We start from the raw sequence: 23,268 nt of genomic DNA, 5'->3' as shown, positions 1-23,268 counted from the left end.
GATAATTTCAAAAAATAAAATAAAATTGATATGGTAATGGTATCTCACTAACGAGTCATATCGATATTGTTATCCAATTTACTCAAACCACTGGTGATCTTCCTAAGAGCTCTTGTCTTCCTTCCTGCGAAATTTATAATCGCCATTCACATCTATCCGATCTGCGATTATCTCTTTCGAATCGTGTGATGAATTGTATCTACATGTGTTTGCGCAGTAATGTCACCGGTATTCGGCCAGGACGGTGACCTTTACTTCTCCGTGAGCCCCGGCGAGCACTCGGTCGCCGAGGGATCCCCCGTGCGCCTGAGATGCGAGGCGCAGCCGAGCTCGCGGGTCAAGTACACGTGGAAAATCGACGGCCAGCCTCTGGCGCCGAGCCCGCGAAGGCACCAGGACGGTGGCGATCTTCGCATCACCAGGGTCAACCGTATCCTCGACAGCGGAAACTTCGTCTGCGTGGCCACTCACGAGGAAACTGGATATTCGATCGAGAGTTCGCCTGCCAAGATCGACATCCAATGTAAGTCCCAACTTTTTATTATTTTTACTTCTACTCCGCGTAGCGAGTCTCTTTCTCTTCTCGCGCGCGCGAAAAAGAAGAAGAGAAATTGAAACGAGATCGTCGTTTCGAAGATGGGAAACCGCGTTTAACTTTAACGAGTTCTCCCGAAGCGAAGCGAGAAAGAGAGAGAATGGAGCGGAAAATACACACCGCGTGTTACCCGATTAATTCGGCATTCAGTCTGTTCCGTTCGAGGCGTGAAATCGGGATCGATTGAAAAAAAAAAAAAAAAAAGAAAAAAGGAAGAAGAAGAAGAAAAAAAAAAATACGCGTTGGCGATGTGCCGCCGCGTTTTCAACAGCTCGATAATGGAACCCGTTTCTTGGTCGCAAACACGGGAATTTTTTTAACGAGGGCCGCCACGCCGGCATTTAATTAATAACGTGGTGATGGTGGGCGAGACCATCGAGAGATTAATCGCGTAAGTCTCGAGAGTGTCGCGCCGTCCCGCTCGCGTGTCGCTCGCTACGTACGCCATCGTGCTTCACCATCGAAACCGGCAAACCGATATAATCCCGCGTTCACGGTCGCGTTGCTTAATCGACAAAGTGCGAGCGGTGGTGGGCGCAACAGGGATGAAACACGGACGGGGCGGAACACGAGGAAGCGAGGGGTACGAAAGGACAGTTGGCGAGACCAGCGCCCGAAGGGATTCAAAGCGACGGATTTCACCGTGGCTATGTTATTCTCACGGCACTTTTTAATCGCCCTTTCTCCGCAAAAGCGCAGATCAAACGCCTCCTCCTGTGCAGAAATTACACCGAGCCGAACCAAAAGAGAGACAAACGAAACGAACGGAGCGAGCCTTGAGCGCGCGCGCCGATGGGGGCAGAGAGGGAATGAGAGAGAGAGAGAGAGAGGAGGAGGGAAAGAAAGAAGAAAGGAGACCGTGAAAGGAAGGGAGGAAGCAACCCGGGATAGGAATCGATTCGCGATAGCCTCGGTGTACAGCCAAACTCCGGGGCTGGTATACACTTCCGCCTCTCTGTATCCCGTCTCTCTTTCCAATTATTCGCCAGCGCGACATTAATTAAGCAAGATAATTTGCTCTCGAATCGTGCTGCCCAATATGGCGCCGATCGATGCCACCGACGGTCTTGGTTAAGCCGCGCTACCCCACGTGCTCGCGTTTTAACGATTCGAAAACGCTCGAGGGTTCGAGGCGTCGAGCTTACGAGAGCGCGGGTGAGTAAAATAAATTCGACGACGCGAGCGTCGTGGTCGGTGGTGATGGTGGTGACGACGAGGACGAGGACGAGGACGACGACGACGACGACGACGACGATATCGACGACGCCGATGTCTAGCGTGGCGAGACAGGGAGCGACGAGTTGGCAGGAGTGGGGGGAGGGAACGAGGGAAAAACGAAGAGGAGGAGGAAATACACATAATGTTGCTACCGAGTTGGTACCATTTTTCTTTCTTCTTCTTTTTTTTTTTTTATTTCTATCTGAAAACGTAGAAAATAGGTGCTTTCCGCGCGGAGGGGACCGAGGGGTATGAACGACGAGTGTTAAAGCGACGAAAATAAAATAAAGTAAGGAAGAAAAAAAAAAGAGGGGGAAAAAAATACGCGCTGGTAACCGAGGAGGCGCGTCGGTGTGATATTGAATGAATAATGAAGAAATTTGCAAAAAAAAAAAAAAAAAAAAGGGAAAAAAGTACATATTATTAAATCGGGAAACCGTGGGAAGGATGGGGAAAGAAGAGAGAGAAAATAGTGGTGAAATGGTGGCAGGGGTTGAACGGGGGGCAGGTGCGGGAAACGACGGCAGGGCGTCGTTAGCGGCTCGGCACCTCGTTATCATGTATCGTTTCGTAATTATTATTACACGCTGCTGCCAACCTGGTGAAGTGCACTGAGCCACGAGTACATTTAGCGCGTGCTTAATACACCCGTCGAGCCTCTGGCTCGATTCCTTTTGATAATTGCGATAAATATAATAATGATAATGACGATGGAACGTTTTCTTCGACCGTTTTCCGCCTCCTCCTCCGTCGACGGGATGAATTTCGTCTAGGCACATCCCGTCGCATTTGTAATTCCGTGCGAACGAAATACAGTACGCGTATATATATATATATATATATACTCTTTTCAACTCGCGGATTCGCTCGAATCGTCCCTCTGTGAAAGCGAATTCCGCGGATGGATGAAAAACGCTTGATGGGGACCATTAGGAATTCACCGATGGAGAAGTCTAAACTCGTTTATTCACTCCGTATTTTTCTCGTATTAACAATCGACGATCCACGATCAATATCGATTTCACGAGCGTGTTAATATCGCTGACATACGCTGACTGATAATCGATGATGGTTAATCGCGTGCCATCGGTCACGTACGAACGGAATTTCTATTGAATGCACGCGATCCGAGAAATTCGATTCCAATTCGCGATATGGATGCACGCGCGTTGGATATCTAATTAAATCTCCGTCTGATATGAACGATCCCGTGCGATATTATCCCGTGTGGGGAGAGGAGAAGGGGGGATTGGGTCGATGATCCGGTTCTTTTCGCGAAGGTCAAGGAGGTGGAGTTGGAGGCCCTGGCAACACGACGATTCCTCTTTGATATCCCTCACGTGTCCTCGCTTGTTTACCACTTGTTTACCATCGAAAAAAAAGCGCTTCGTCGAGTTTCGTCGAGTTGAACGAAATACAAATATGAATATATCCTCGTCTAACGAGGAACGTGACAGTACTACAGGAGCACGAACCGGTCCTCGCGAACGACTAGTCGAAATATAGTCGTTTCCCTGGTTAATGAAATTTACACGAAAACGTTACGAGATAGTTTATTATTCCATTTTGGAACGAACGAGAGGATAGTATAGCCCGTTTTGACTGACATTTCGCGATACAGTTTCAATTTGCAGAATTTCATAATACAATTATATCTTCGGACTGTATCTTCCACGATTTTCGAAAGCAAGCGTCACTCGGGCGAACTCATTTCGTTTAATCCTTTAAACACGCTTTAACGCTTGAAATCTCTCCTCCGCTCGGATGCTGTACTCGGTATGCTGCCTATGTATATATATATATATATATATATATCGTGCATGTACGTACAAACTGCATCCTGGTCAATTTTCATTCCATCAAATATAACCGCCCGCCCATTTTGTTTTTTCCGCGGAGCGGAAATGTGTTTTCCGCGTTTCCGTGAATTTTCGAGCGGACGTGTCGCGCCTTCGTCATTTTCGATTTTGCGCATTTCGCAGTCGCCGCCCTATTAACGGATCGTTACAATTAGTCGACGTGGAAATAACGTTTTGAACGAATCGTTTCAACCTTGAAACGATAGAGGAGGAGGGACGTAATTAAACGCGGGAGAGAATTTCGAAATAATTTCGCGTTATCGAGAAACGAGAGATAGGATTCGCAACACTCTCGTCTCCCTCTTCCCCCTCCCCTCTCTCTCTCTCTCCAACTCTGGTTTTTCCACCCCTCGAAAGGTCGAGCGTCTGACGAGTGATCTCTCGAACACGCTCGGCGATGACGAGCTGGCCCGCCGTGAATATTCCGCGTACCTCGACGTGAAAACCATCCCTTTCCCTCTTTTAATTTCCAACCCCTCGGCTCGCGGCCACAGACCAGGCTACGAGGGACGGACGCACGGGGGGTAATAACACGCCGAGGAGGATCCTTTGTCCAAATAAAAAAATAACATCTCGCTTCGCGACGAGGAAGAGCCTGCTGCGATACGCGACAATGGATAGGAAGTTGTTCAGCCTCGAGCTACCCGGGTTGCGAGGGGTGTGAGAGTCGAAGAGAAACAGGCAGAGAGAGAGAGAGAGAGAGAGAGAAGGAGAAAGAGAGGGGGGACAAGCTGGGGGGACTAGGGGGTTGAATTCACCGCGACGCGCGTATCCTCGACTTTACGCGAGATCCTATCTGATTTATACGCCATGTACGTAGAATCGAGGGCGCTACGCCACGCCTTCCCAACGACTTTCTTTGCGCCACACGATATTAAAGACTCCTAGGAGACCGAAACGAGTTGTACCTCCTCTCATTCTTTACGATCGCGTCTCCCCCGTTTCGCCGGAGGATCGTATGCCGTGTAACGTAAATCGATGTAACGAATTCGAGGGAAGATCAGAAGAGAGAGGAGAGGGAGGGAGGGAGGGGGGGGGGGAAAGGAAGAGAAACGTAATCTCCATCTCCTCTTTTCTTTTTTCGAGCGACCGATGATACGCGAGATTTAAGGGCAACGCGAAAGTGTTAACGCGATTCCACACAGAGACGAGTGGATAATGGGATCGAAAAGTGTCTTCAGCCACCGTGAAAAATCCTGTCTCCTCCTGGTTCCCTAATAGGGTTGCGGATCGCGGGAATCCGAGCTCGCCCTCCCCCTCGTTCACCTTCTCCGCGGTCTCGACCGGCAATTAGACCTCACGCATTGTGCGTCCTCGACAATAAGCCATCGTTCCTCCCCGGAATCTCATTTCCTCCGGACCCCGGTAAAGCGCCACTTTTCGATGAGCTCCGTTCAACGAGCGCTGCTTTTCCCTCGAAACTCCATCCGCTGCCCCTCCCTCTCCTCGCTCCTGTTCCTTCGAGAACAATCGCCAACGAGCAGACTGTTACTTACGCGCGTTCTCGCGTGTTTAATCGGCTGATCCAATCCCCAAGAATCCTCGACTGTTCGACTCCGTTTCCCTTTGTTTCTCCATCTCACAATGATTGTATTTGCACGCGTAGATACACGCATTTTAATCGTGTCCTCGACGAAGGAAGTTGATGAATTTTCGGCGAGAAGATGATGGAGGAATACGTATATACGAGTCGTCTAATTCACTCGCGTCGGACGAATTAATCAGCGTGGCTAATTTATACCACCGCGCGTGTGGTGAAACATTTAATTGCCAGTCGAGAAAAGAAAAGAAGAGGAGGAGGAGGAGGAAGAAGAAGACGAAGGTGATGCATACGAACCATCGTTCCTCGCGATCGAATGCCCCGCACACAGGTTCGGCTGCCCGTATAACGCGAAGGCCAAATGGCAATTAGGCTTGTTGCATTGTGCATCGCAACAATACCCATTTTTCAGCGGGTACTCATTGACGGGAAGAACCCCCCTCCTCTCTCATATAAATAGCACGATGAATTTACCGCATGCGGGGAGTGGTTTGATCCAGATTCATCGGCGTATTAATCGACACCTGGACGACGATAAATCATACGCGCGGGATGTTTAACGGCCGATGAATTTCGGGGGAAAGGGGTGGATTCCAACAATACGCTCGATTTCAACAGTTTCGACGGATCGTTTCGACGAAACTTGTTGAACGGCCGACAAAATTTTTCATTTTCAACTTCGTCATTTCCGCCCCCGCCCCAGAGAACGACGACCGGTAACACTTTTGTAATCACGGGGTATTATACATACAACTCGCGCTCTTTTTTCACGCTCTAACGACTTTTACCCCGTTCACGGGCAAATATTTGCCTCGGCCGTCTTGATTCGCAATGTTTTTTCCTCGCAGCGTGAAAAAATGAAGGAGGAAATGAGACTGAGAGAAAGAGAGAGAGAGAGAGGAGAAGGAAGAGGAAGGAAAAACGAAGAGAAGAACAAAACATCGCGTCGAGCTTCGAATTATATCTCCTTTAAAGGGAGAGGAAATCCGCGAGATCTCGAGGCAAGCCTACTACCATAGGGATTCTCTCGTTCTTTTTCCTTGTCCCCCGCCGCTCTCTTCCTTGCTCTTACTCCCGCTCGGTCGCGCGCAGGTGGAGAACTCAATTCAGGGAGGGTTTGCTTGCATTTTCATTGTCTCGCCTCCGTGCGGGCTGCATGCATACCCGTCATCGTGTAGTCGTCGCCGTCGTCGTCGTCGTCGTCGTCGTAGTCGACGTCGTAGTAGACCCGAGCGAGACAAGGAAAGAAAAAGGGTTGGAGGAAGAGCACGTGAGGTTGAAGAGGAGGAGAGGCCAGGGAAGAAAGGAGAAGGGGTAAGCTAATCGTTGAGGCTGCAGCCCGGGGCGGCTGCATTTTTAAAAACACCAGCAGCACACCGATGCGCCCCGCGAACGAGTATGTGCCGGAGAAACACGCACCCTCTATCTCTCTCTGCCTGTCCTTCCCTACCTCCCTTCGTCCTTTCTTTATTTCCAGCCTGGTTTATCCCGCTGCCGCTGTGTTGGCGCATTGTGTCGAATGAATTGCAGTAGCGCGGAGCACGTTGTGCAATGCTTCGCGCCCAGTTCTCGGGCTACTCTCGAATGACCCTAAAAAAAAAAGAAAAAGAAAAAAAAGAAAGGGAAAAAGGAAAAGGAAAAGAAAAGGAAGAAAGAAAGAGAAAAGGACGCGGAATGAGCGTTACCTTGGTAAATATCGCTTTCACAGCGTTTCCGTTGCGCGACTCTCTCTCCCTAAAAATGTTTTTTCGATTCGAGGGTAAAGTAGCGTTACAAACCCTTCTCTGCTTCGGTAATCGCCCGTGACTTTTGTAAAAATTCGTTCCTTTCATTAAGTGTCGTGTGGATAGATTGCCTGTCGAATCGACAGGCCGCGTGCACGAAGCTTGGAACGAGTACAGCTCGAGAAAGGAAAAAAAAAAAAAAAAAAAAATGGCGAGGTCCAATATTTCTCGATGATTTTTCTTTTTTTTTTCTTTTTTTTTTTTTCATGGTAGGTAAAAACTCGAAACGCCTACTCGAAACAGGAGAAATTCGTCGAACGATTTCCCCGTCTCTTACACGAGTTCCCGAGTTCGATTTGTTTCGCGCGACTTTTGTCTCGCACGGCGCAACCCCTGTCTGTCAAATTACCGTCATCGAGGCGAACAATCGGGGCCAAGTATACACACGGTAAGGCATTTTAACCGGGGAGAGCACCGTAATCATTCCTCGCGCCAAATGAACGCGACTAATAGCGGGGTGAAGAGAGTGCGTAGAAGTTGAAAAAAAAAAAAAAGAAGAAGAAAAAGGAAAAAGCAAGCACGGTTTCCAAAAGAGAGCGAGAGATCTCTCTCTCTCTTTCTCTCTCTGAGAGGTAGATAGGATGGTTGATACCCGTGGTGGGGGAGGTGAGATCACGAGAAGAAAAAAAGAGTGGAAAGAAAAGAAGTAGATGGTGGATGAGCGAAAGAAAAGGGGACAGATATACGCACGTATACACACAAGAAAAAAAAAAAAGAGAGAAAAGAAAAAATACTCGGTAAAAAGAAAAGAACCACCCTATCGCGAGAATCTGGGCGAATGAATAAAAACGAAAGATCCTGGTGGACGCTTTTCATTAATTACGCTCCTTACTAATTAACCTTGCGCGTTTTTCCCTAATTAGTTGTGACGGTTCCCGAATAGAGAAAGGAAAGCTGGCGCACGTAAGTTGCCCGTGCTCGTTTCAAGCGTCGACGGGATGATTCGCGACGTCGACGGGAAGAAAGAGACACCTGTTCAACCTGACAAATGTACGAAAACGACGTCGTCTGAAAAAAAAAAAAAAAAGAAAAGAAAAGAAAAAGGAAAAAAAATGGAGCGGCGTCGCTCGTTTCCAGCGACACGACGCGTCGGAGGAACGCGTTCGACGGCTCGATTTCTCCATACATCCACGCGAGCGGACGAAAGAGAGAGAGAGAGAGAGAGAGAGAGAGAGAGAGAGAGAGAGAGGTGGAGAATTAACGGCCGCCACTCGGGAAAACCACCTGCAAAATCGACGTGCGACCGTTTTATTTCCTTGCTCGAGGCTCCGGCCGTTCAATGTAAACGGTGCGGGAAATCGCGAATACCGGGGAAACCGAATTTTTCACGGGGAAAAATGGACAGCCACGATGAAAAAGGGGGAAAAATACCGGAGCCTCCGAAATTGGTTATTTCATGGGACACGACGAATATATTTTTCATATTACGCTGACGTCGGCCAAAACCACGTCACTGCTTCCATCTCCCCTCTGGACACTTTTATAATGAAAAAAAAAAAAAAAAAAAAAAAGGAGAAAGAAAAAATTACTTCTCTCCTTTCCTCGTCTTCTCCGATAGACTCTCCGTTATCTATTATTCTCCGTTGAAATACCGAGGTAAGCGCGGTTGCGAAAAAAAATTGGGAAATTCGAATTACCTCGATCTTGTTTCGCTTCGACGAAACGAAATTCTGGAGGAATCTTTCTCTTTCCAGATTCCAGAGAGATTGAAACGATGTTTTGAAGTCCATTAGTTTTACGGCTGTGAGCCGAATGCAATCAATGGATGCGGATTCTGATGGATGCATCTCTCGATCCTTGGGAATTACGGAGGCGCGGAAGCGGAGACTCTCCTCTTCTCTCTCTGCTGTCATTACGGATAGCAGTCTCTCCTTTTCTCTTTCTCTTTCTCCCTCTCCCTCCCAATGGCCCCGGTGTATCGATACGATACTCGACTGCACGAAAGGGAACGATCCATTTGCGTTCAGATCGCTTGAAAATGCACTCGTGCTCCTTATCTCCCGGCGTGTTTAATGCGTCGCCGATGTTCCGCTTTATTTTTCCTTTCCTTCTCCCGCGAGAAAACTCTTGGCAACGTAAGAGAAACATCGCGCATCATCGCGCAATATTTTTCTTCTCTCTCTCTCTCTCTCTCTCTCTCTCTCTCTTTTCTTTTTCATTTCGTCGTTACCTGTTATCTCTTTTTCCCGCGCTCCCCTTTGGCGTTTTCCTTTGCCTCTCGCCGCTCCTTTTCGACCCCTTCCCCCTCCTTAACCTCCTTTGCGATTATATTTAATATTTTTCCGTTTCGCGAATTACAATTATTCGAAAGTGTTTCGGGCCGGCGTTTATAATTATTTTCCTTAAATCGGCGAGAAAGAGGGAGGAAGAAAAAAGAAAGAAAACAAACAAAACAATGATTGGAACAATGGGGAACGAAGGAAAGGGAAGAGGAGCGGGCGCGAATTTAACAATACATTCTAATTCTGTTACGTACGTAGGTCTAACAACGAGCGAGAGAGCGAGAGCTCCGTGCATCGATCGTTGCCACGCGAGCATTGTTTGGCTCAATTTCACGCGAGAAAGCGGTGCGCGCTCGACCCTCGAACTCGAGCACACACGGGGCTGGGGACGGAAGTGATCTCGCCGTTTCTGATTTTCAGTCGCGACAATGGTCGCTTTTGTTCGACGATCTGGCATCGCGTTCATGCCCGGGATCTCCGTTTCGAAAAAAAGGGGTGTCGAACCGCGTCGCCTCAACGCGCAATACACGAAGGCGCCATCGACCTTCGATCTTACTTGCGCCTCCTCCACACGTATCGAAATTCCGATTCAGACTCGCTTCCATTAGCGACATCCCCTTCCCTTTGTATTCGCTTTCCCTTCCGGATACGTCGATACTTCACGTTTTCTTTCCACCATCTCGACATCTTCTAATAGTTATATATGTATATGTATATCTTTCGAATCGTGATCTTCCCCTCTCGTGCAACGAAATGAAATGAAATAATCGAGCCAGTATACGAGTATATATACATCTATTCACACAGGAGAGGAAAGAGAATTTGCTCACTGGTTCAAATTATGAAAAGAAAGCAGAAGGCAGTAGTCATCTTTCTCTCGGTCGTTAGCTTGAAATTCCGTCCAACTGTTTACTCTAACTTCGTGATCGATCTTGCCGTCTCCAATCAACGGCAACTCCCTTTACTTTCCACGCTCGTTCGTTTGCGAAACGAGCTCGCCTCGCTTCGGAACCGATTCTGAAAATTGAAAGAAAAAAAAGAAAAAAAAAATGGTAATAATTCGCCCTCGATTCCCCCCCACCCTTTTTCCTCGCGTACATTATCGTTGATCTACGACACCGCTTTTGTCAAAGGCCAAGAGCGGCGCAGCACACGTGGCGCTCCGAGCAAGAAAATAAAACTGATTTATCTCCGCGCGATGGCCTCTCTCCTCCTCCTCTCTCTCTCTCTCTCTCTCTCTCTCCGCCGTTGGTGGGTGGATGTATCGTCGTTGTCGTTGTACGTACGTGCGTGTATCTGGTCGCAGATACGCGACACTATTTTCAGTAATTTTATCTCAGCCGCCAACGCGACTCCCATCCGGGAGGAGCGAGCCGATGCGCGGGTTTCGAATCGATGCTCGCGCCGTCTGGAATCTCTCTGTCATCCCGCGTGTTCCGCTCCTTTTCTCGCCTCTTCCTTTCAAATCCCGCGAGAGATTCTTGTTGTAATTGCAATATATGCGCGCCGCGGCGGGATTCCATTCGAGAACACCCGTTAAAGCTTGTCCGACCTCCTCGGAATCGGTCAAAAGGCAGACTGCTCGAAAAGTAATATCCGCTTTTTTTTTCCCCCCTCTCCCTTCTCTCCCCACGACTCTCTTTCCCGCGCTTGTGTTACGCGGCAACAGACGTTCCTATTTCACGGCGGGCGGCAAATCGTTAGAGGAGACTCTTCTCCCCATTATCTACCCCGTGTTTATCTCTTTTCTGTTTCAGAAAGAAACAGCTTTAATTTAATAAATTTTTCTTTCCCCGACTCGATTAATTTTGAATTCGATCAAATTTTCGATTAAAGAATGGACGGTTTTCTTTTCTTTTTTTTTTTTTTTTTTCACGCGAGCAAAATTCAAATTACGTGTACATGAAATTTTAGGAAAAAATTTAAGGAAAAATCGGAACTCGATGTTGGCGTTTATGAATGAAAATAAAATTATGGATATTTGGTTCGTACGAGCAATCCGATGAAATTGGCATCCATCCTCGTGTTTATATCTTTTCTGTTTCAGAAAGAAACAGCTGAATTTAATTTTTTTTCCCCGATTCGATTAATTTTGAATTCGATCAAATTTTCGGTAAAAAAAATTTAAGAAAGAATCGGAACTCAATATTGATGAATGAAAATGAAATTATGGATATTCGGACGTGCAATCCGATGAAATTGGCAATCCATTTGCGGCCCATTAAAAATCGAACTCCGATATGGAAAGATCGGATGGAAGATGGAAGGACGGACAAAGAGAAAACGAAACGACACGCGCGTTCCGGATGGAAGTTGGCCGTTTTTTCGGTTGCGCACAGGCGAAAAGCGCAGAATTCCGATGAGTCGAAACTGTCGATGAAGCGTGCACCTGGCCACAATTTGTTTTATCGATTTACACGAGTTGAAATGTGCCGGCAACATTTGCTCGACAAACAGTTAGATGTTCCATCTCGAATACCCTTCGGAAACGGTGAGCGCGATCCGCAAACCGTGGCTGTTTACCTTACAATTACCACCTGCACCGTGAAAATATATATATATATATATATAAAATCGAGTCGGTTGCAAATAGATTTTTAATTAAAACCGGCTCTAAATTGTAGATATCGTACTCGATGGTTACCTTGCTATCTCGATTTTCGATTCGATCTTCCGAGTTCGAGAGGGAATTCGATAAGATGGCGGAGAGACGAGAGAAAGAGAAAAAGAGTTGGAAACGTTATTAAATTATACCAGAAGAGCCGTTGAACGGGTTACAGGTATAGAGAAAGTTTAAACCGAAGATGTCGGTTACCAACTTTTTAACGACTTTAATGAAGGTAACGAGCTATATTTTTCGCGTGTGATTTTTTTGATCGAGCTGATTTTCACGTTGATTCATCGTGAAATGTAACATTTGGTCATTTTGATTTTGGTTTTAAAAATTCTTTATTCGTTGTTATTGCAATCGTACGTGTCTATTATTATGATAATACGGTTGATCTAATTTTTCGATGAATTCGTTGGGCGGAGCGTTAACAAATTCAGAGAATTAGATTTCAAAGATAAAAATATAATGGCGTGAAATTTTCATCTCCATTTTGCTCCGTTTCCCTTTAATCTAAAATGAAATTGAAAAATTAAATTGCTTGTAAAATAATAAATAATCGATAAATAAGCCTCAACCGAGTTATATCTCCAAATATATTGTGTTAATATATTCACAAATGAATTAACACAATATCCCGTATATAAAATTTCTATACATTTAGTAGGGAAGAAGGGAGAAGAGAAGGAGGAAGAGTCGGTAATTCGTAGAAGTTTTTTTCGAGTATATCGTTAATCAAGCTTAAGTATTATTCGGCTAGGTAACTCTTGACTCGCGGATGACGGCTGGCATCACCCTCTTCTCGGCCAGGTTTGACGGTTCGAAAATAATTACCATGTTCCTCACTCTGGTTCCCTATCTCCCTGCTGGATACGCTCCCTCTGCAAGCCTATCGTCTTCCGTCTCTCTCACAGTTTTTGTATTCTTTCTGGGGTGGTTTTGAGGATTGCCACTCGGGGCACGTTCGCAATACACTCTGCCTCCCCCTTGACGACCTTTCTCTCACTCGTTCTCTCATCGTTCGATTTCTTTCCTTACTTACAGATCTCCTCGGAAATTAGATAATTTGGGAAAGATGCCCCCCTCGCCCAAAGTTATTTTTTAACTACGGATCACGAACTGGATTCCACGTGAACGATTTATACCCGTATTTATCGAAATGAAATTTTACGATCGATGATCGAGTACAATTATTCAGACGAGACAGGATGGAATTTTGCAAAATATAGTTTTAAAAAGTGTTGGATTCGAAGGAATTGAAAATAAGGGTAAATTAAATAATTTCATTCATAATTTAAATGGTAAATGACAAAATTGTAGATAAATTTTCGATAAATAAGCAATCTTATCCAATTAAAGTAACCTTTCACCTTCATAATATTTAAAATCACGACACGAAGATTTAATTTAACAGGTTGCTTGGATCCGATTAATAACAAATAACCTTTTCGTAACCATTTGTAATACAGAGCCGATATTATTTTCCTACCGATTCGATAAAACTGCTACACTAAAATTCGGTCGAAACGGGGAAACGAGAAATTTTACAAGGCTCGCCGATGGCGAATGGGAGCGCCTCGTTCCAATATTTACATTTCATTTCTTCCAAGGTATTCCGAAGCAAGCATGATTCCCTGCGCCGCTATCTCTCCTAACGCACAATATCTCGTGGAGAAGGTTTGTAGTGGATTCTGTTCTTTCGAAAAGCAAACGAACCGGCTGCAGACTCGTCCATTTTTATTACCCCTGTAATCCCTGCGCGTTCGTCATCGGCCACGGCCGATATCTCTCCTATCTCGAACTACATAGGTGCCTTAGCCCTTCTTCCTTCCATCCATCCATTCCCGAAGGAATTTATCTCTTTTACAACGTGTCATAAAAAAAGAAAAATGCAACAACGTTTCTTCGACGTGTCTCGTCACGTCTCTCCGTTACCGTCACACCTATACAGAGGCATTCCTGCTACGAGAAATATTTGTAATCGTCGGGCAATAATACGACGATACAACACAATATACCAGGAAGGGAGTAAGGGAAGGGATACCTTCCAGACGGTTAGGCGATCGATGTATAATGTATAAACAAGTTTTGAAATTCGAAGCAAGGCGAAATAATTGCAAGAGGCGAAAAGTAACGAGGTGGTGGCAAGGTTCGTTAGTAAGTTCGCTCCTAAAAAAAAAAAAAAAAAAAAAAAAAAAGAAAAGAAAAAAGAAAGGAAGAAAAAAAATCAACCTCCCCTCTCCCTCGCCGTTTTTCCGTTAACAGAATCACCATTCGCCTCCTCCACTCTTTTCCTCCTCTCCCCGTATCGTCCTCCCCTGTATCGGATCCGTAGCTCGCCGACATCGAAATTATATCGAGCGTCGAATCGATTTCTGCTCGTTAACTGCGCACCACCTCGGACGACGACCACCGCGCGAATTTCCCCGCTCAATTAAAATCGGTCCACGATCCGTCGATGAATCGCGGACGATTAAACGTTTAAACGTTTCTCTTTTCACGCGATTTCGCCGCGAAATTTCTCGCCGCGTTTCCGAACAATCGGAAGGGCCGACCCGTAATATCGCCTTTCCGATAATATCATTCCCTCCGCTTTCCTTGCTGCTCCGCGACGGGAAAAAACGTCGATTCCACGCGTCCACTGTGCAGAGAATATCCCTTCCCTTCCCCTTTTGTCCTGACAAAACGATCGCGATCGTCGAACCGTCGAATCGTTTCAAAGGGAGGGAGGGAGGGAGGGAGGGTAAAGAGAATCGTCCAGCTTTTTCAAAGGATATGTAGCAGGATCGTGCGATATTCTTCCACGCCGCGTATACGTGTTCGCATTAAAATTGATTCTCCCTGGGAGCGAGGCCACGTGTCCCGGGAATAGCATATAGGGATTCTCCGGCTTTCTTCTTTGTTTTCCATCGATATGGTCGATTTTTGGCCCGGTGGAAAAAAGGAAAGAAAGGAAGAAAGGAAAAAATTGGGATTGATCAAAGGCGTGTAACGGAGGAGGAGAGTTTCCCGAAAGGAGGAAGCGTAGTCGGCGACCCAGAGCTGCGGCAGACGAGGGCGGATAGGTACAGTTCTGGAGAGCTATAAAAGTTTATGGTGCGTTTGCATCGACCGACCCTCCCTTCCCTTTCCCTGCTTTACTACCATCCCCATAGCAACGACCGACCCCCGAACAGAGCCACCCTGCATCTCTCTCTCTCTCTCTCTTTTACCCCTTCCTGCCTCGCTAGTATCTCTCTCTCTCTCTCTCTTCTTCCCGACCGATGCGCGCTCTCTCTCCTTCTTTCTCTTAATCCTTTTCCTCGTCTCGCCCTCGTCGACTCGTTTTCTTCGTCTTGCGAAGGACAGGGGAAGGGTACGCGTCGGCCACCCCCTCTCGCTCTCTTTCTCTTTCTATCCCCTTAATACGGTTCTACGACGCGTGTACGGCTGATTCTATGCCGACCGGGAGCATAAGAACGAAAAATCAGATGCTTATTCGCCTGCTAAAAATCCCTGTGATCCATGGAACGCGGTGAAATTTCTTCGACCCGATCGTTGGACCTTTTCTTTTTTTCCTTTTTTTTTTTTTTTTTTTTTTTTAGAAACGATCAGCGAAGGTCTGATTTTAATTTTACTTTGTCAAATTTTTCGCATTGAACGTCTGTCGTATATGTATATCTATCTATCCGGCCGATCTTTTATAAACGTTTTACCGCCCCCTCGATTAAGAATCATCCATCTGAGAAGTTTCGACTTTTATCCAGTTTTCTTTGCACTCCCTTTGTTCTTCGCCCCTCGTTAACCGAAATTAATTAGAACATTTTCTTGCAAAGTTCGTACGAACCCTTTAACTTTGTTCAAAGGATAAAAGACAAATGGGGGAGGGTTCGAGTGTATCAATATGTCGTATCGAGAGAAAAAAAAGAAAAAGGAAAATTATCAATATTGAGAACATCGCCTTTTAACCAAGAAGGGCATTGTCCTCCAAACAGAACCAAGCTATACTCGTTTCGTAGAAATTAATAACGATGTCATTAACCTTTGAATATATAGAAATATAATTTGATCCTTTCGTTAGTCAACTCAAAGGCGCCGCGACGATAAAGTCGTTAATGTATGTGTATCATCAGATGCCGATATCTCTCGGCTCCTTCGAAGATAACGTGTCTATATATATATATATATTCTGCGAAATAATTCTCGTTCTTCTCGTTGTCGAACTCCGTTTTCCATTTTACACAACTGTATTCGCACGACTGTTTGCCGCGTAAGGAGCGATATCGATCTCTGATGACAGATCTTATGTACAAATATAACGTGCATAATGAGGGCAATGCCTTTGAGCTACCTAATCAGGGGATCGTTTCGCATTAATGTAATCATAACCGATATGTATAACCTCCCCCCTCGGCTTTCGCTATATGCAACAGTGGTTGTCAATCTGAATCGTTGTCGCGGTTGCCATCCATCTTCTTTCTCTGCTCTGCAAAAAGTTTATCCGTCCATCAAGCGCATTTGAATTGAAGATTTTGCGCAGAAAGAACGCAACAAATTCTACGTCGCGTGAGGTAAAGGTAAGGAAATAAATAACGAATATAATACCGATATCGTGCAAAATGTATAATTTATTATACATTGTTATATTACATACTTCGTACATTTTATTCGTAGGTTAATTTTTCAATCTCGATCAAAAGTATAATAATTTTGCAATCGCATCCGATTTAAACACTCCGATTGAGTGAGAGGCCTGGAATTCCCCCAGCATTCTTCCAATTATACCGCGAAGAAGAGGGTCGTGGAGAATGCTCGCAAGCAACCATTCGATCGGTGGAACGGAAGCGGCAAGCTACTCGAAACCGACGCGCTCGTTCAAAGGGCCAGGGCGCGGCGAGGCAATCGCGAACAGAGGAGAGAGATCGTCCCGAGCGATTGCTTTCTAAATAAACAAATCCGCTGCCACGACTCGGACCGATCTCGTTTCTTTTTAAACCGTATATCGCTGACGGTGTTCCTCTTTCGAGGAACCCGACACCGTGCCGGCTTGGCCGAGGCAGATAAGCCCCGGAAACGCGTTGTTTACGCGCTATCGAACCCGTATACGCGGGCCAGGGATCCCGAGGGCCCGGGCAAACTGTGCGACCGACGAGCAAACTGGAGAGGAGCGCGGCTATTACGCACCGAATGTATCCCCGGTTTGTGTGCATCGCTTCTTCGTGGTTGGATATCGATAGGCAGAGAAATAGGCGGAAGGACGGAGGGATCTTGTCTTGAGGAAGATGGACTCATCTGTAAGAAAAAAATTTTGCAGGAAAATTTAATAAGGAGGTGATTGTGTATTCAGCTTCCATTTTTATTTAATAAGGGGAGAAAAATAAGAAACTTTTATTTATATAAGGAACGATGAAGGTTTATATAGATTTTCCAAAGTTTTAAAGGCATAGAAGGCATATAAGATATTACTGTTGCTTTTAAAATATTTCGTATTGATAATATTGATCCTCGCAATTTATCTTATTGTTTTGCTAATAGAGAACGTCGTTTTCCGTCGAGTAGAAGAGAAAGATAGTCCAAAACTAAGTAATAAATTCCTTCTTATTTCCTTCGACATATGTTCGACTTATCTAATACGATCTTTTTCTATCTATATTGCCTACTTGTAACGACTCAAAGAAAGAAAAAAACGGTCAAACATAGATCTGTCTTGCTTCTTGCCGCAAGGTTCCCAATTGGCGAAACGTATCGGATTTCACTCTAGCTACTTATGTATCGCTCGCTGCTTACGATAATGGTTCTCAGGTTTCGCCAGTCCTCGGGCATACATACTTTTTTCGTCCAGTTTTTCTATCTCTGATCAGGTCGAACGCTTCGAACCGCCTCTTTCTTTTTTGTATCCCCGTTTCGCTCGCTGGGTAACATGTCTTCTTTTTATATAAGCCCTCTCTCCAACTTTTTTCTCCCTCTCCCTCTCTCTCTCTCTCTCTCTCTCTCTCTATGGATCAGTGTTTCCATTCATAAGTCTCGATGCCTTAAAGGGTATACATACGCCATCGAGTCGAAAGTTTCGAGGAGAAAGGAATTTTTACGAGCAACAAGCGGCACGATTTCCTCTCGAAATCTGATAATCGAAATTCGATCATCGACGACCGCGAAACTTCTGGACGAGATTCGATACGATGCAAAATTTCGAACGGTCGTCGGTCGTGTGGATGATGCGAAGAGGAGAAAATGGAAAACCACCGTATCGACGATGGTGTCGTTTCCAATGTGTGCATTGAAATTATCCGTATATTGAAGAATTTTTAAATTAAATCCTCTTTTCTTTTTTGCATACATTGAAATGTATGTACATATATGCAAATGACGAGGGATCCCTTAGAAATTTGTGTTCACCGTCGCGTGAACTACACGCGATTAAGTTAACCGGATATTTAATTAACTCTGGTAATTTTAAAACTATTATATTCAAAGTAGTAAAACTATCGTATCGATAGCAAATCGAATTACGCGTTTATTTTAAATTAACCCCTCGGTGAATCCAGTGATTTTTCGCGAAGAGTTTGAGAATAATCGATCAGGGCGGGAATAGAAAAAAATGGGAGAGTGAGTAAGATGGACGATAAAGGTGGATAAAAATTTCAGACAGTTGCAGAGCCGGAGACTCGAATTTCCAAAACTTTCGAACAAAACTTTCGTCATATTTTCCTTCGTAGGTGCGGTGGGAAAAGGGAGAAAAGTTCGAAGGCGTGTCGAAGCCATCGCTAGTCTCGCGTGGCCGTGGTCCACCGTGGCTCCCCGGCAACGTGTCTGGAAACGAGTATAGACCGTTGTCGGTGTCTCCTCTGGCCGACACTCCTGTCGACGAATTAGCTCGCCTACCCTTTCATCTCTTTCGTCTCTCTTTATATGTGTGTGTGTGTGTGTGTGTGCCGGGATTCGGCATCTCTTTCCCTTCGAATGCTCGCGGTTCTCTTTGCCCCTTCCTTTTTTCCCCTCTCTTTCTCGGCGTTCGCTAACGTCCCTCCCAAGCGAGAAGAACGAGGCTTTCTCGACACGACGTAATCCAGTAATAATTCAAGAGAAGCGGCAGGCGGCCACAAGCAGATCCAACGCCACAGCACAGCTAGGCTCCTCTTTCCACAGCTTTGGATACGCCGCGTTCTCTCGCGGCCGGCCCGAGGCCGTTCCTCGCGCTTCCTCCACACCACCATCTCCAACTCCATCCAACTTTCGACTCTCGAAGGTTTCCAGAGGAAACCGCGGCTTGTTTGCACGTCTAGGATAAACATCGGCCGCCTCGTGGAATCGAGGGAGAGGCGCGTCACGCGGAAAACGGCGTGCTTTTCTTTCTCCCCGAACGACCTCCCACCCGCCTCTCTCCCTATCGCGGCTCCCGTCCGTCACCCCTTTGGCGGCATTCTTTCATGTCCTTTTCGGTTTACAATGTACGTAAACGATCTCCAAGGGGAGTGCTTTGTCTTTTCAAGGGATATTAGATTTGAAACGGGACGCTTTTAGCTCCCCGGGCGATGCCCCTTTTCGCGGGAATCGTTTCAATTCAACGAGGAAAATTATTTCGTTTTTATCCAGAGCCCCGGGTATATATGCTAACCGAGAGTTTTCAACCCTGCTTTCTCTCTCTCTCTCTCTCTCTCTCTTTTCTCTTTTGTCTCGTTTCGTTGTTTCGCCGTTCATATACCCGCCTTCGTTTGCGCAGATCCCTGGAAAATTTTAATTCGACCGCTCGTCATCGTCGCCGCGAGCTCGAAGAGAACAAGGTTTCGAGATTTTTTAGATCAATTTGTGTAAGCCCTGCAACGGTTAGAGGAGGGAATAAAGAACGATATCGGATGCGAAGGATAATTGAGAAGGGATGGGATTTTTTTTTTTTTAAGAATCGAATTCGATCGAATCGAATCGGGATCGTTGACGAAGCGCTTTGTGAACGCCCTCGCTTTTACAGGTTTTGTTTCTCTTTCTGCGATAACGATAACGAGTGTTCTAATAAACCGATAATTTATTACTCTTGAAGCTTAAGAATTAAAATTTCGAAGTCGATAGTCAACAAAGTTGATCGATGAATTAATAATAAACGGTTATTCGGTCTAATAGCTGGAAACGTTAAACTCGATAACATCGATTAAGACCGATTTAACTCTTGTTCCACCACCGTTGTCACTTTTCATTGCTGAACGCCATAGACAGACGTTTCTTGCTCTCTCATTCATTTACAAAGTCTCGTTAAAAATCTGTGCGCAACGCATTGTGCGGTCCTGTTGAAAGGGCTCGTTTTCACGGTGCGGTGCATTTGCGGCGTATGTAAACGAAACAAGGAAAAGAAATTCCCTTTGAATGCCACTTTTCGAGGCTGACGCTTCACCTCGAGGATTCCTCTTTTCTTTTGCCGCAAGATAAAAAAAAAAAAAAAAGACAAAAAAGAAAAAAGGGCCGAGTGCCTCTGAGAATTAATGTCGCCAAATTAGCCCGCTCTCGCGCAAATCCACGATCGTTTACGTATCCTTTCGATGAATCGTCCATTCGAGAATCGTAAATTGTTGCGTATTTATGATTCGATTGTGATTTCCTCCCCTTTTTTTTTACGATTTTCGATTTTTCTCTTGGTGCTAATTCTGCATCCCATTAAATCCGATAAAAGATTTCGAGAATGATTTCGATTCATCGGTGGAGTAATATTTATGTGCAACAAAAAAAAAAGAAAAAGAGAAGAAGCGAATCGACTCATTGATATCGATATTTTTTATATATATATTAAAAGTTTAATAAGAACGGGGTAGGTTTGGAAAAAGGAGAGAAAGGGCATGTACGAGCAGATGCCTTTAACCTGGCTCCGATGAAACCATTATTTCGACCGTCTACGCTCCCTCGCCACGATATTGGCGCTTTACGAATTTTTTCTCTTTCTGTTCTCATCGAAGAAAAGCCACTTCTGTCGTTTGTTTCCGCGGTTGTTTCCCAACCGCCTCGGGCCACGTTCCCATTCCAACCCCTCCAACTCGTAAGCCATTGTTCCTGCGTCGATACGTCCGTCTTTCGAATGAAAACAGAGGAGCTCGCGAAACGATCCACCTTGCCTTCCATTTCTTCGAAGAAAATCGTTATTCACGCGCACAAAGTACTACCATCTAAGCTCTCTTTCACATGGATGGATCTTACATGAATGGATAATTGTAACTCGTAAGAGTTGTAAGAGTTGAATTAAATTAATACACGTTTGTTTATTTCTTTAGAAGAAAAGAAGAAGAAAAGAACGAAGCATGCAAATAATCAAAATCAACGATAATTCTGTTTTGCATATGAATATGTAGACCACGATGGATTATACATGGAGCAATTTCTTTGTTAGCAGTTATTCCTGCTTTTAAATATAACTTCGTGTAATAATAATACGAGTTAAATCAAAATAATTCAAATTACAATATAGTTAGCTTCGTTATTACATTATCTATATATGATCCATCATGTTCTACATATAAAAAAATTTTCATTAAAATTTACAATAGATAAATTTTCTTGTAAAGGTGCGAATATATTTGACAATAAAATTCGAATAAAACTCTCGAGGGTTGCTTTCGAAAGTTATTTCTTGTTAGTGGATACAATAAAAGTGTGACAATTGCTCTCGAATAATTACTCTTAACACACACAGTATCCGCTAACGAAAAATAATTAAGTTACTCTCGAGAGTTTCCAAATGTATTCACACCTAAAGTAACGTACCAGAAGTGTTGTAACTGATTGTTGTAATTGACATAGAAATAAATAATAATATTCACACTGTAATTACATGGATCATTTTATTCACAGTGGATTGTACAATAGAAGAATAGTGCTACGAAATTAGACAATGCATCGGACGAATATTTTACGATCGGACGAGTGAATCGCAATTTACGAATCATTGTGAACCAAGGATGGACGAACGCCTATCGCATACGTGAATTGCATACGAGAAGAGAGCCAACCATTGCTGGACAGAAGAATCGTTGGAGGAAATTTTTACATGAAGAACTACGAGGAAGACACTCCCTTTTCGACTTGGCTACATCGAAGTGGCGCGTCTGCCGGATGGTGATCACTTTTGTCGGCCGCTCTCTCTCCCGTCTTCACCACGACGCTTTGACGGGGCCACTCTTTCCGCGCTGGCTGTTCGCGCTTTGCAAGACGGAAATCGAGCGTGCAAACGGCAACTCCGATTCTCGTCGAACGCTCCATTAAGAAAGTACGCCGGCCGGCCTTCTCTGCCGAGGAAACCAGAATCAAAGCTCGAAAGTTGCCTCTGCTAATCGGATCGCTAATCGGACCCCTGATCCGTGACACGAATCAAGCCTTCGTTAATTTGCGCGATAAATATCGTATGTATGAATACATAATAGTTAGCTTTTTTGTAATATGAATTGTATAATAAATATTTTGATAAATAAATGAATTGTTCAATATAAAAATTGTAAAATTTTTTTTCCAACCCATATCCCTTCCCATATTTTCTCCACAAATTTTCTTCAAAATTATTAAAAAATCATTGCTATATATACTTTTTACAATTATTTTCTTTATTTAATTTCAGGAATAGAATAAAAACGAATTCAAAACTATAATTAACTATTTTTAAATGAAGACACAATACATAAGTATCATGGTTCCCGAGAAAAAATTTCGAGTGCCACCTCTTTGCATATCATATTCTCCTAATGAAAAGTCGAAAATTTGGGCCAGAAACTTTGTAAAATTGGTCTCTGTTAAAAATTTCGAGTGCCACCTCTTTGCATATCATATTCTCCTAATGAAAAGTCGAAAATTTGGGCGAGAAACTTTGTAAAATTGGTCTCTGTTAAAAATTTCGAGTGCCACCTCTTTGCATATCATATTCTCCTAATGAAAAGTCGAAAATTTGGGCCAGAAACTTTGTAAAATTTGTCTCTGTTAAAAATTTCGAGTGCCACCTCTTTGCATATCATATTCTCCTAATGAAAAGTCGAAAATTTGGGCCAGAAACTTTGTAAAATTGGTCTCTGTTAAAAATTTCGAGTGCCACCTCTTTGCATATCATATTCTCCTAATGAAAAGTCGAAAATTTGGGCCAGAAACTTTGCAAAATTGGTCTCTGTTAAAAATTTCGAGTGCCACCTCTTTGCATATCATATTCTCCTAATGAAAAGTCGAAAATTTGGGCCAGAAACTTTGTAAAATTGGTCTCTGTTAAAAATTTCGAGTGCCACCTCTTTGCATATCATATTCTCCTAATGAAAAGTCGCAAATTTTGGGCCAGAAACTTTGTAAAATTGGTCTCTGTTAAAAATTTCGAGTGCCACCTCTTTGCATATCATATTCTCCTAATGAAAAGTCGAAAATTTGGGCCAGAAACTTTGTAAAATTGGTCTCTGTTAAAAATTTCGAGTGCCACCTCTTTGCATATCATATTCTCCTAATGAAAAGTCGAAA

At 44.5% G+C, this 23,268-nt stretch overlaps 1 protein-coding gene and 1 long non-coding RNA gene across 2 annotated transcripts in view; both read left to right on the top strand.

The window, feature by feature from the left end:
- LOC100868606 (tyrosine-protein kinase-like otk) overlaps positions 1 to 23,268 on the top strand; it is a 50,356-nt gene that overhangs the window by 9,088 nt on the left and 18,000 nt on the right. The window contains exon 2 of the mRNA XM_086912245.1: positions 218 to 523. Coding sequence (XP_086768371.1) covers positions 218 to 523 — 306 coding nt within the window. The remainder of the gene's footprint in view (positions 1 to 217; positions 524 to 23,268) is intronic.
- Positions 1,854 to 22,271, top strand: LOC147656987 (uncharacterized). Its single transcript, XR_015293364.1, has 2 exons — positions 1,854 to 1,968; positions 21,634 to 22,271. It is a non-coding gene; the product is annotated as an uncharacterized LOC147656987 (long non-coding RNA).

The sequence above is a fragment of the Apis florea genome, unplaced genomic scaffold (genome assembly GCF_048593485.1).
Source record: "Apis florea isolate Af1SG1 unplaced genomic scaffold, ASM4859348v1 contig_3370_pilon, whole genome shotgun sequence".
Classification (NCBI taxonomy): domain Eukaryota; kingdom Metazoa; phylum Arthropoda; class Insecta; order Hymenoptera; family Apidae; genus Apis; species Apis florea.
The sequence above is the reverse complement of the archived record's forward strand: the minus strand, read 5'-3'. Positions and strand labels throughout refer to the sequence as shown.